General features: G+C 42.0%; 1 protein-coding gene across 3 annotated transcripts in view; it reads right to left on the reverse strand.

Annotated features, from left to right (window-relative positions):
* The window catches only part of LOC129821387 (inactive dipeptidyl peptidase 10-like), a 314370-nt gene that overhangs the window by 118892 nt on the left and 180885 nt on the right, over window positions 1-14593 (reverse strand). For all 3 annotated transcript variants that reach the window (XM_055879015.1, XM_055879016.1, XM_055879017.1), the window contains exon 4: window positions 201-295. In XM_055879015.1, the coding sequence (XP_055734990.1) occupies window positions 201-295 (95 nt within the window). The remainder of the gene's footprint in view (window positions 1-200; window positions 296-14593) is intronic.

A 14593-nucleotide genomic window follows, 5' to 3' on the forward strand; every position in this document is an offset into this window, starting at 1 on the left:
GTCAGTTTGAGTGATATATGTGTGATTCTACATCTGCATTGCTTGCTGTTTGGGGGTTTTAGGCGGGTTTTCTGCAGAGCACTTTATGACATCGGCTGATGTTTTAAAAAAAAAGCTTTATAAACACATTTTACTTATATGCTTGTGTGTCTTTGTCTGCATGTGCATGCATTTTCAGATGGCAAAGGGTTTGCACTTACGAACGTTGTGTTTGTCAGTACGATATCCGTCTCATTGGTGAGGATGTTGAACTTGATGACGTGGCCATCGCGATTCCTATAGATGACTTCTGAGTCTGTGAAAGGAGAAATAAAGGAAGAAAAAACAAGTCTTGGTGAAACAATTCTTCGGTAGTTCTTCTACTGAGAAAAACAGGGAAGGGGGTATGGAGGCCTTTGTTGCAGTTTTGAACACAAGGCCTTCTGTCAAGACTCAAACCGTACCTTGAAAAAAGGTTTCGCACTGACACTTTGACAATGGAAGTTTACATTCTATCCCCGTGTCCTTGTTTTCTTCGACACAGCAAAGACAAAATGCCCAGTACCTTGTCACATCATTGTGTCTGAAAAATCAAGAAACAATAGTAACATGACAGCACTGACTCCATTCATATGCGTTTGCGTGTGACTGCACTGTGATGAAGCCAAATAAAGAGCCACCTTGAGTTTTCTTTTTCTTCAAAACCTGCATGTTCTTTGTCCTGTGTGCTAGTTGTTGGATACCACAGCTTTGTTTTCTGTATGATGTGCAGACATGTCCCGGAAATTTCATCCAGCAAGGGGGTATGGCAACTGGCAGGTCACACGAATGCACACACACACACACACAGTGATCATATGAAACCATGCATTGCTACCTTTATAATCACTAACTCATAGATGAGTTACGATCAAATGCAAACAAAACTAGATGGAGGACAATCCATAAAGCTCTGTGTGAAAACAAGCTGGGACAAATAAATTGTAATTAAGTTATCCATCTCTGTCAAAGGTGAGGGCGGTTATGCCCCTGACATGGCAACCCCAGTAAACCTGGCAACCCCGGCAGATATTGGAATCCTACAATAGGAGGCGATCAGCTATTACCGTTTCTCAACTTTCTCAATTGCCCGTCAAACATTTTCTCATTCCCAGCCAATCAGGACCCTGTCATCGTGCTATAGTTACTATGGGCTTGATTGATGAGTGATGGGGCTCTCACGGCCCAATCCCGCCCCATACATTTGTACCTGTCATAACCTATGTGTGCCTATCACAGACATAAATGTCATCATCAAAGACAAGTAATCTGATGCCACAAAACCACTGGTCAAAATACTGGTGTTTACCATATAAATAAGGACATTCAAAACCAAACGCCAAAATTAACCCCCTACAGTACAACATTTTTTTTTTTACCAGAGTTTGAGTGTTTGTTTATATTTATATATTGTGGAGTGTTGTAATCACTTAGGGAATGCTGTGCTTCTCAAGCATCATCATTAAGGCACAACATCTGTGTCGGAAAATGAGCATGAGACGTGAGTGTGTGTGTGTGTGTCTGTGTCAATGGGTTTGTCAGTGTGTTTGCATATGTGCGTGCACATGCGTGTCTGGGTATGTGTGTGTCAGTGTGTCTGGATCTGTGCGTGCGCATGCGTGTCTGGGTGTGCATGCGTCCGTGTCTGCGTGAAGGTCAATGTTTGGCATGGTAATGAAGTAGCTTCAGAAGTAAACAGATCCGTCCTCGCAAACAGTGTCTCACCCCAAACAGATGCCAACCATGAGTTTGGACAGAGCAGCGTACCCTCAGGAATACTCTTGGCTTTTCAAAAGAACAGCAGTTTAGAGCGGGCTGGCCCACTGACAAAACAGGAGCAGAACCCATCCACGATCTGTATCATCCTGCTGTAGATGCTCCGGTCACCTTGGCTTCTGCATGCACCACAGATTCAAAAATAATCTCCCATTGAAATAAAAATCTCTGGCTCTGAGCCTGTGACGCAGATAAAGTTTGACACACTCATGTAGGATGTAGCACTCATTTTGACTTTATCACAATTACTGTTAGTTATTGTGCATTGGGCAACTTTGGGAGCTGTTACCCTAACATTTCATTTGGAGTTTAATTGAGATAGGGGTGAGAGGATTTTGAATATTTTGACAGATAAAAGCGTCTTGCTCATGGTCTTGAAAACATTGCCAGCCACTGATAGTCATGGTCTCCGTGCTGTGCTTGTTTCCTTAAATAATGGAAGATTCCACGCTGGAAACTACAAGCTAAGACTCGAATGTATAAGTTATATACTACGTCTGTAAAATGTTGAATAATAAATAACTCTGGTCCTTCTACCGGTCTGAAAATCCCCATTTTAGGATTGGGCTGGTGGTTTACCCTGCCCTCACACCCTACCATCCTCAAGCTCCATCTCAATCCCCCTCCAGAAGCCCTCTGTAAACTTAACTAAACTCAAAACCATGGGAGACAGACAAGGCTTTTAGCAGGGCTGCGCCCCAGCTGTGGGGCATTCCTCCAGAGTCAGTCATGGGTGCAGTGTCCCTCCATTTCAACTTAAAACATGACTATTTCCATTTTCACAGACTTCAGTTGAATAGTACTCAATCTTATAATTGTGACTTTCATAAGACTTCATGGACATGGTCAAGACACATGAATTTGAGCTTCACACAGTGCCTTCAGAAAGTATTCACACCGCTTGACATTTTTCCACTATTTGTTGTGTTACAAAGTGGGATTAAAATTGATGTAATGGTAATTTTTTGGTCAAATATCTACACAAAATACTCTGGAATGTCAAAGTGTAAAACAATTCTAACATTTGTAAAAAAATATATATATATCTGTCACGATCGTGTGGCGGATTGACGGACCAAAATGCAGCAGTTGGAAAATATGCCATCTTCTTTTATTTTACAACACGAAGATGAACACGACACGAAACACTTTAACAAAACGAAACAAAACAACAAACGACCGTGAAGCTACAAACGTTGTGCACATACATACAGGCTACAAACGTTCTACATAGACAATTACCCACAACCAATGAGAGCCTATGGCTACCCTAAATAAGGCTCCCAATCAGAGACAACCGAAATCAGCTGTCTCTAATTGGGAACTCATTCAGGTAACCATAGACTCTCCTAGACAACTAAACATACATAGACAACACTAGAAACATGTACTCCACACAAACCCATATACTATACACAACCCCTTTACCATAAACAACACCCAAAACCAACAAAACATAAACATTCCCCATGTCACACCCTGACCTAACTAAAATAATAAAGAAAACAAAGAATACTAAGGCCAGGGCGTGACAATATCAAAAATAAAACATTAATATTTCTTGGTTAGAGAAGTATTCAACCCCCTGAGTCAATACATAGAATCACCTTTGGCAGCGATTACAGATGTTAGTCTTTCTGGGTCTCTAAGAGCCTTCCACACCTCAACTGTGCAACATTTGCCCATAATTATTTTAAAAAATCTTCAAACTCTGTCAAATTGGTTGTTGATCATTGCTAGACAACCATTTCCAGGTCTTGCCATCGATTTTCAAGCAGATTTAAGTCAAAACTGTAACTTGGCCACTTTGTAAACGTTTTAAAGTCACCATTGTTAGGAAGGACACCTTTACATTTGTAGTGACTGGGTGATACACCATCAACATGTAATTAACACCATGCTCAAAGGGATATTTAAACAGTTTTTTTTAAACCCAACTACCAATCTGTGTTTGAAATTCACTGCTCGACTGAGGGCCCTTACAGATAATTGTATGTGTAGGGTATAGAGATGAGGTAGTCATTGACAAATCATGCTAAACACTATTATTGCACACAGTCCATGCTCCAACCAATTATGTGACTTGTTAAAGCACATTTTTACTGCTGAATTTATTTAGACTTGTCATAACAAAGGGGTTGGATACATATTGAGTTGAAGACATTTCAGCTTTTCATTTTTAATTTATTGTAAAAATGGGGTATCGGGACATTATGGGGTATCGTGTGTAGGCCAGTGACACAAAATCTTCTCAAGCTCTGTCAAGTTCGATGGGGATCGTCGCTGCAGACCTATTTTCAGGTCTCTCCAGAGATATTCGATTGGGTTCAAGTCCAGGCTCTGGCTGGGCCACTCAAGGACATTCAGAGACTTGTCCCGAAGACACTCCTGTGTTGTCTTTGGCTGTGTGCTTAGGATCATTGTCCTGTTGGAAGGTGAACCTTCGCCCCATTCTGAGGTCCTGATCGCTCTGGAGCAGGTTTTCAAGTCATCACACAGATATCATTAGTCAGATTGTAACGGAAAGGGCTGTATTGGAAAGGGCTCCTAGTCGAAATAGATGTGATTGAGGGGATACGAGAGCTATGAGCATCCTCACCAGACATACTCTTAGTGAAATTTTGAGAGTACTAAGCTAACATATGGAATTGTTTTAAGATGGTTATACCACAGATTATTTAGCTATTTGATTTGCAATTTTAGGTATAAAAAAAATGTAATGTCGAATTTTGTCTTTAGTACTTTAGTACATTAGACATTGATAAATGTATTTTAAAAAAGACAGTCAAAAATAAATCATGAGGATTAATGTTTTGAAGTGTCTGTCATATATCTACAGTGTATTCGGAAGTATTCATACCCTTTACTCAGTACTTTGGTGAAGCACCTTTTGCAGCGATTACAGACTTAAGTCTTCTTGGATAAGATTCTACAAGCTTGGCACACCTGTATTTGGGGAGTTTCTCCCATTCTTCTCTGCAGATCTTCTCAAGCTCTGTCAAGTTCGATGGGGATCGTCGCTGCAGACCTATTTTCAGGTCTCTCCAGAGATATTCGATTGGGTTCAAGTCCAGGCTCTGGCTGGGCCACTCAAGGACATTCAGAGACTTGTCCCGAAGACACTCCTGTGTTGTCTTGGCTGTGTGCTTAGGATCATTGTCCTGTTGGAAGGTGAACCTTTGCCCCAGTCTGAGGTCCTGATCGCTCTGGAGCAGGTTTTCATCTAATACCTCTTCGTTCATCTTTCTCTCCATCCTGACTAGTCTCCCAGTCACTGCCGCTGAAAAACATCACCACAGCATGATGCTGCCACCACCATGCTTCACCGTAGCGATAGAATCAGGTTTCCCCCAGACGTGATGCCTGGCATTCAGGCCAAAAAGTTCAATCTTGGTTTCGTCAGACCAGAGAATCTTGATTCTCATGGTCTCATAGTCCTTTAGGTACCTTTTAGCAAACTCCAAGTGGGTTGTCATGTGCCTTTTACTAAGGAGTGGCTTTCGTTTGGCCACTCTACCTTAAAGGCCTGATTGGTGGAGTGCTGCAGAGATGGTTGTCTTTGTGGAAGGTTCTCCCATCTCCACAGAGGAACTCTGGAGCTCTGTCAAAGTGACCATCGGGTTCTTGGTCACCTCTCTTCTCCCCCTATTGCCCCTCCCCCTTGGTTTTTGCTCTGACATGCATTGTGAACTGTCAGACCGTATATAGACAGGTGTATGCCTTTCATGTCCAATCAAATTGAATTTACCACAGGTGGACTCCAATCAAGTTGTAGAAACATCTCAAGGATGATCAATGGAAACAGGATGCACCTGAACTCAATTTTGAGTCTAATAGCAAATGGTCGGAAAACTTATGTAAATAAAGTTTTTCTATTTACATTTTTAATGCATTTCCACACAAAAAAAAAAATGTTTTCACTTCGTCATTATGGGGTATTGTGTGTACATTGATGAGGATTTTTTTTTAAATCCATTTTTAGAATAAGGCTGTAACGTAACAAAATGTGGAAAAAGTCAAAGGGTCTGAATACATTCAGAATGCACTATAGGGGATCTTAGATTGTGTGCGGCTGCTCGGGCCATGGGAACCCATTTCATGAAGCTCCCGACGAACAGATATTGTGCTGGCGTTTCTTCCAGAGGTAGTTTGGAACTTGGTACTGAGTGTTGCAACCGAGGACAGACAATTTTTAGGTGCTACGCGCTTCAGCACTCGGCGGTCCCGTTCTGTGAGATTGTGTGGACTACCACTTCACGGCTGAGCTGTTGTTGCTCCTCGATGTTTCCACTTCACAATAACAGAACTTACTGTTGACTGGAGCAGCTCTAGCAGGGCAGAAATTTGACGAACTGACTTGATGGAAAGGTGGCATCCTATGACGGTGCCATAATGAATGTCACTGAGCTCTTTGTTTATGGAGATCACATGGCTGTGTGCTCGATTTTATACACCTCAGCAACGAGTGTGACTGAAATAGCCGAATCCACTAATTTGAAGGGGTGTCCACATATACTTGTCCATTTAGTTTTAAAGAAAGCTCATGAAATATATATATATTTTTTTGACATATATTTAACACATTATTTTAACGACCTCCATACTTCCATTAGTTTGTAGAGGTAACCTCCAGATGAGTCCCGTACCACTTGTGGGGGCCGTAGAGCAAGTCTCCCCTTTCCATAGAGGGGTCATACGTCTGTAGGCCAAACCGTTTGGACGCTGCATATGTTTTCATGAGAAGAACGATCTCATGATCTGACAAACCAATGTAGCTCGGCCACCTTCCACCACAGATGCGGAAGGCCGACATAAGCAGACGCGGTGGATCGAGATGTAGCCCATGCTAAACATCTGATATCTATAGAATAAACAGACATATTTTGATGAGGATTTTTTTATTATGTTACTTAGGTTTTCTTAAGGGCTAGCCACCGTGCAAAAAAAAAGATCATGAACACAACCTGCTTACACTTTCTCGAGACCTACGACCGAAAGCATTGGGGATTCAATTGGCATTTGGCAGATCGGGTTTCACAGGTATTGGTTGATTAATACACTAGGAGTGCAGAGGCTCAGGGCCACAGGGAGAACACTGGACAATGAAATATGCAACACACAACTGCATTATTTAATCCAAGGTTCTGTAACAGATGAATGCTGTAACATTGATCTCTAAGGTTCTCCAGAATGGTCAGAACCGGTCAAACTTGGAGCTTACTTGGCAAAGAATAAACAGTGGCTGAGTCCACAGTGCTCTCTACGGTGTGCATCACATGTCTTATGGACAGGCATGTTACACAATGTGCAGAAGACATCGCGACAGCACTACTCGTCAGTGTGCTGTAAAAAGAGTGCATGCATAGTCCACAGTGTTCAAGCTATTTCATAACTTGCATTAGCATGTGCTTCTACTACTGAATAAAAGTATCATGGAACGTCAAAAGAGTTCATTGATCACGGTGAGTGTCAAAGACCTTGAATCAGCCTGCTGCAGTCGCCTCAGTGAATCTAACTTTGGATTTCCGGAGCAATTAGCGTCCCCATAAATCTACACATATAACAGCTGACGAAGACAGACGGCCAAGAAGATATGTGCAATTTTATAAATTTCTCATCAGGACCCGTGATATGTACACTACCGTTCAAAAGTTTGGGGTCACTTAGATATGTCCTTGTTTTTTAAAGAAAAGCACATTTTTTGGTCCATTAAAATAACATAAAATTGATCAGAAATACAGTCTAGACATTGTTAATGTTGTAAATGAAGATTGTAGCTGTAAACCCATTATCGGCAACCATCACTCCTGTGTTCCAATGGCATGTGGTGTTAGCTAATCCAAGTTTATAATTTTAAAAGGCTAATTGATCAATTGAAATCCCTTCTGCAATTATGTTAGCATAGCTGAAAACAGTTCTGCTTAAAGAGGCAATAAAACTGGCCTTCTTTAGACTAGTTGAGTATCTGGAGCATCAGCCTTTGTGGGTTTGATTACAGGCTCAAAATGGCCAGAAACAAACAACTTTCTTCTGAAACTCGTCAGTCTATTCTTGTTCTGAGAAATGAAGGCTATTCCATGTGACAAATTGCCAAGAAACTGAAGATCACGTACAATGCTGTGTACTACTCCCTTCAAGGAACAGCTCAAACTGTCTCTAACCAAAATAGAAAGAGGAGTGGGAGGCGCCGGTACACAACTGAGCAAGAGGACAAGTGCGTCAGAGTGTCTAGTTTGAGAAACAGACAAGTTTCACAAGTCCTCAACTGGCAGCTTAATTAAATAGTACCCCCAAAACACCAGTCTCAACGTCAACAGTGAAGAGGCGACTCTGGGATGCTGGCCTTCTAGTCAGAGCTCCTCTGTCCAGTGTGTGTTTGTTTTCCCATCTTAATCTTTTATTTTTATTGGCCAGTCTGAGATATGGCTTTTTCTTTGCAACTCTGCCTATAAGGCCAGCATCCCGGAGTCGCCGTGGGAACCTGCCTCTGTAAGCCTATGCAGATATTCCATACAAAATCAGCCGTTTCCAGCTATAATAGTCATTTACAATATTAACAATGTCTACACTGTATTTCTGATCAATTTGATGTTATGTTAATGGACAAAAAAATCGCTTTTCTTTCAAAAACAAGGACATTTCTAAGTGACCCCAAAATTTTGAACGGTAGTGTATGTCTGGTGTTCCACCATCTTGCACCATATGGTAGGTAAAATAAACACTGCATATATCATCAACTTTACAAGAGGTCTATGGCATTAGTAACAATTATCACTGAATAACATCTGAATTAGCTGCACAGAAGAACCCCACTCACCACCGAATAATATCTAAATTAGCTACCCAGAAACCTCACTCTGTTGACACATTTAATGAGTGTTGGAGAGTGGCAAACACACTCCATTGGTAAATGAGGTCTGGGTGTTGTAGTGGAGTGGTTGTGAATATGGCTATGTGCAGACTGGTGTCCCGGGCTCCAGTGGAGACCCAGGTTATACATAGACAGTGGATATGAAATATTCATCAGAACAACAAGCGTCTGTTGTGGGATATTTTGAGATTTCGCACTGTTGCTAAATGACCCTGAGGCTCAGCATACTGGATATCCACTGTGAGAGAAAAGCTCTCAAGATGGAATATTGAGTTGGCAAACATACAGCTATGGGGATATTCTCTTTTACTTCTTTGCAACAGTCTGTTTGGACAAGGTACTCTGAAAAATGCACGTTACTCAAGCCTCATTGCAACCAACTCACCCTAAGTAACTTGCAACTCACCTTCAGTAGCTTTGCTAAAGCACTTTGAAGGCCCCAAAACTTGTATTTTTAAGTTCAGTCATTTCCAAAGCATTATGTGGCTAGGTTATGAGCAGAGTCGGGAAGCAAGTTCAGGGAGTGAATCATTTAATAAATAAATGAAAACATATAATACAACACAAGAAACACGAACAACGCACAGACATGAAACTGAAACAGAAAAAATTACGACTGGGGGAAAAAAACAAAGGGTGAGATATAAAGGGCAGATAATCAAGAAGGTGATGAACTCCAGGTGAGTGTCATTATGCGTGTAACGATGGTGACAGGTGTGCGCCATAACGAGCAGCCTGGTGACCTAGAGGCCGGAGAGGGAGCACAGGTGACAGTACCCCCTCCCCTCCCCGACGCGCGGCTCCAGCCGCAGGAAGCAGACTAAAATGATGATCCTGGGGATCAGGAGCAGACCGGCCACCTCTGCTAAGGCGTGGGAACCTGTCAATCTGGCTGAGGCGCGGGAGTTTGTCGACCTAGAGCGCCGGCGACAGAGCATATAACTGATACAGAGGCTGGAACCAGTTAAGCACACAGAACAAAAAAAACAAAAATTATTTGAGGAACGGACACAGAACCGGGAACGAAAGTGATCTCTAATGTTCCCGGAACAGAACCATTATTTTCTAATCTTGAGAACCGGTTATTAATGCAACTTTTTGTTCCCAAAAACATTCCTAAAGTCTGGTATATAATTCTGTAACGTTATGATGCTAGTAGTAGCCTATACACATTGCAATTCGCATCATGTAATGATGCTCAGCAATTCAAGCCAAGCCCCCTCCATGTCCAGCCCTCTCTCTCGCTCTCTCCCCACTGGTAAAACTTCAGGCGCATCTTGCACCTGCACTTATCTGCCCATAAAATCTGTAAACAACTACCTTACTCGTTCCATAGCACGCTGCTCTACCCATGCTAATTGGTGGAGTACATTCATGAGCTAAATGTAAAAACAACGTTGATTTCACATGGTAAAAAAAGAACGAAAAAGAACTACATGACCTGTTACTTTTTGGTTTGAACCTGTTCGGAACTTTATTAAGCTGGTCCGAACACTGGAACGGAAACAAAATAGATAAGGGTTCTGATCAGAACTGAACGATTGGAAAATAATTTTGGTTCCAACCCCTGGTTATGAGCAACATTAAAGCCAAAGTTAAAAGCAGAAGATGATTCGCTCATGTTGAGTTTGTTTTGCTCTTGGCGTCACGGATCCATACTACTTAGCTCTCACCCTGTGGAACTCAAAGCTTTTCTGGGTCAGTGCAGCTTGAGTAACACCTTTGGCAGAACTGAAAGAGAAGAGGGTTGCTTAACATTCGACATATCCCTTGTACTCTGACCCTACATGGGAGGGTACACTCTTTGCCTGCTATCTTTCACACATATTATATCCTTGTTATACATGTCTATGGAAGATCAGGTCTTTCTAAAGCAACAAAACATATCAACTATCTGTATAAACTTCAAAAATACACATTCTGTCCTCATTACAGTCAAGGGAAGGTCAGGTCATACATCAACAGCCAAAGCAAGCTGAACAAGGTCCTCGATTCACCATCTTCCATTCCTAAATTGGACTTTGACAAAGCACTATCTTATGACAGCTCTTGTTATACTGGGTTCTGCATAAGGGCATGGGAATGTAGAAGAATGATCCATAATGCACAAAAATTAATTGGGGTTTACAATAACAGACAACCTGACTATAATACAACATTTTACTTCCTTTGGATAGCTCCTCTGTTTATGTTTCAGAAAATGTCCTTTCTTTCCACCTACACTTCAACATTTGAACAGTTCAATATCTGAGCAAGAATTAAATGAACAGGAAAACAATTATAAAGGGAAAATAATTGCCTTTGAATTAAATCCTGGTCGGTCACCTCTTCTTTTAATCTGGCAAGAGCCAGGGCAGGCTTGTCAAGGAATTTAGTACCTATCAAAATGGTTAAACTGAAACAGACGGCTCCAATTAAACCCAAAGTAAATAGTTAAGACAAAAACATTGTCTTGCACCACCTCTAATTAAAAGTAAAACAAAAAATGTTTGGTACAGTAGATCATGATCCTCGTGGGCGTAACTGCCATTTCCTTATTTACAGAAGAACAAATATTCATGTTTTGTATGTTGTGTGTTGTTCTACATTTGGGTAATTATACACGAGGGGATTTCCTTCCGTGTGATGTGGTCAAAGGTGCAAGGCACTAGCCGTGATACTGTTCTCATTTGAACAAGTATTTTAATGCCTCTAAGACAATCATAATGCTTGGCAAAAGATCAATCCATAGTCCATGTGTCCAAGAGCAACGATGAGACAGCCTATAAGGAGGTCAAAGACCTTTTACATTTTATTTATTTATTTTATATTATTTCACCTTTATTTAACCAGGTAGGTCAGTTGAGAACAAGTTCTCATTTACAACTGCAACCTGGCCAAGATAAAGCAAAGCAGTTCGACAAAAACAAGAACATAGATTTACACATGAGATAAACTAATGTACAGTCAATAACACAATAGAAAATCTGTATACAGTGTGTGCAAATTAAGTAATGAGGTAAGGCAATAAATAGGCCATAGTGGTGAAGTAATTGCAATTTAGCAATTAACACTGGAGTTATAGATGTGCAGATGAGGATGTGCAAGTAGAAATACTGGTGTGCAAAAGACCAGAAAAAACAAAAAACAATATGGGGATGAGGTAGGTAGTAGGTTGAATGGGCTATTTACAGATGGGCTGTGTGCAGCTGCAGCGATCGGTAAGCTGCTCTGACAGCCGATGCTTGAAGTTAGTGAGGGAGATATGTCTCCAACTTCCGTGATTTTTGCAATTCGTTCCAGTCATTGGCAGCAGAGAACTGGAAGGAAAGGCGGCCAAAGCAGGTGATGGCTTTGGGGATTAAAAGTGAAATATACCTTCTGGAGTGCGTGCTACGGGTGGGTGTTGCTATGTTGACCAGTGAGTTAACTTCTTGCCACTAGGGGGGTGCCATTTCGACATAGTACAAATTCGTCTCCAAATTAAACTGACTCGTACTCAATTCTTGCTCGTACAATAGGCATATTATTATTACTATTGGATAGAAAACACTCTCTAGTTTCTAAAACCGTTTCAATTATTTCTCTGAGTGAAACAGAACTCATTCTGCAGCACTTTTCCTGTCAGGGAGTGAGATTTCAGAAATCGAGGTCCCTGTTCTGAGATCAGTTTATAAGTCCCCATGCAAGCTATGAGGGTACATGCACTGCATACGCCTTCCTCTAGATGTCAGTAAGCGGTGAGACTTTGAATGGAGTCGATTGCGCAATCTGGGACTTTATATAGGACCGTGGAACGGAAGGACCGTTCTTTTCAACACTTTCATTTAGCTAAATCTAACGTGGTTAGCTAATAGATTTACATATTTTGTCTTCCCTGTAAAACATTTTAAAAATCAGAAATTATGGCTTTATTCACAAGATGTGTATCTTTCATTTGGTGTCTTGGACTTGTGATTTCATGAACATTTTATTATATGATATCCCTGTGGCTTTAGGCTAGGCTATGCTAGTCAGCTTTTGTGATGGGGGAGGCTCCCGGATCCGGGTTTGGTAGGCGTTAGAAGTTAAGATAAGGCGGATGCTTTACCTAGCAAAGACTTATAGATGACCTGGAGCCAGTGTGTTTTGCGGCGAATATGTAGCGAGAACCAGCCAACGAGAGCATACAGGTAGCAATGGTGGGTAGTATATGGGGCTTTGGTGACAAAACTGAAAAAAAAGCCAGGATTCAAACACGGCTAGGACATCAGGGTTGATGGAGTGTGCTAAAGCAAGAATTAAGCAAACTTAGGGAGGAGGCTTCTGATGTTAACATGCATGAACCCAAGGCTTTTCCGGTTACAGAAGTCAACAAATGAGAGCACCTGGGGACACACAGGGCCTGGGTTGAACTCTACATCAACAGAGGAGGAGTAGGATAAGGGTACGGCTAAAGGTTATAAGAACTGGTAGTCTAGTGCGCTCGGAACAGAGAGTAAAAGGAGCAGACTTCTGGGCATGGTAGGATAGATTCAGGGCATAGTGTACAGACAAGGGCATGATAGAGTGTGAGTACAGTGGAGGTAAACCTAAGCCTTGGGTGACGATGAGAGATGCCGCATCTCTGGAAGCGCCAGTTAAGCTAGGTGCGGTCTACGCATATGTGGGAAGTGGGGGGCAAGGGAGCTAACCGAGGCATGTAGAGCGGGACTAGGGGCTCCGCAGTAAAACAAAACAATGAGAGCTTCTCTAAACAACAGTATACAAGGCATATTGACACTAGAGGGAGGGAAGACAACAACAAAGGGTAAATGGCGATAAATTGGCAGAGAGGGTCAGTTAGCTAAACACAGAGCGGGCGGCAGGAATCCGGTGGATATAGTGGGGGAAAAAAGCAGTCCGATATGCTCCGGGATGATATCGCGCTGTGCAGACTGGTGTCTGTGCTAAAGGTAAAGACTGCTAGCAGTGGCTAACAATGACTAAATAGCTAGTAGCTAATTAGCCTACTGGCTTCTGAAGGCTAGCTTCAGGAGGTTCCGGTTATAAGGTCTAAAAAAATGCAGATGCGTACCACGTTGGGTGAGGCGGGTTGCAGAAAGGTATATTTAATTCGGAAATGGAAAAACAAATGTATACACAAAAAACTAAATAGCTGAATGTTCAACGGGACAATAACGGGAAAAAACAAAAACGTCTTGCTGCTACGCCATCTTGGTGCCAGGACAACAACCTCTCCCTAAACATCAGCAAGACAAAGGAGCTGATATTAGTTGTCCTTGATGTCTTGTGTTTTCTAATGTTGTTTTCCTTAGTTTCTTACATTTTTCCTCTTTTGTTGTTTTTGTTGGTTGTTGGTGCATTGGATGTTTAGTGGTTTTGGCTGCACCAGAGCATCTTGATTGGCTGCATCACCGCTTGGTATGGCAAGTGTTTGGCATCCGATTATAAGGTGCTACAGTACATCACTAGGGCCGAGCTCCCTGCCATCCAGGACCTCTATACCAGGCGGTGTCAGAGGAAGTCCCTAAAATTGTCCAAGACTCCAGCCACCCAAGTCATAGACTGTTCTCTCTGTTACCGCATGGCAAACGGTACCGGACAGCCAAGTTTGGGACCAAAAGGCTCCTAAACAGCTTCTAACCCAAAGCCATAAGACTGCTGAAAAGTGAATCAAATGGCCACCCTGACTATTTGCATTGACCACCATTACACCGGCTCTATGAACATTCAGTGGACTCTACTCACATATACTACACTCCAACACACACACTCACTCACTCACTCACTCACTCACTCACTCACTCACTCACTCACTCACTCACTCACCTACTCACTCACTCACTCACTCACTCACTCACTCACTCACTCACTCACTCACACTCTCTTTCACACTCTCTTTCACACTCTCTTTCACACTCTCTTTCACACTCTTCACATACGCTGCTGCTACTCTGTCATTTGTCC

The sequence above is a fragment of the Salvelinus fontinalis genome, chromosome 23 (assembly GCF_029448725.1).
Source record: "Salvelinus fontinalis isolate EN_2023a chromosome 23, ASM2944872v1, whole genome shotgun sequence".
NCBI classification, from domain to species: Eukaryota; Metazoa; Chordata; class Actinopteri; order Salmoniformes; family Salmonidae; genus Salvelinus; species Salvelinus fontinalis.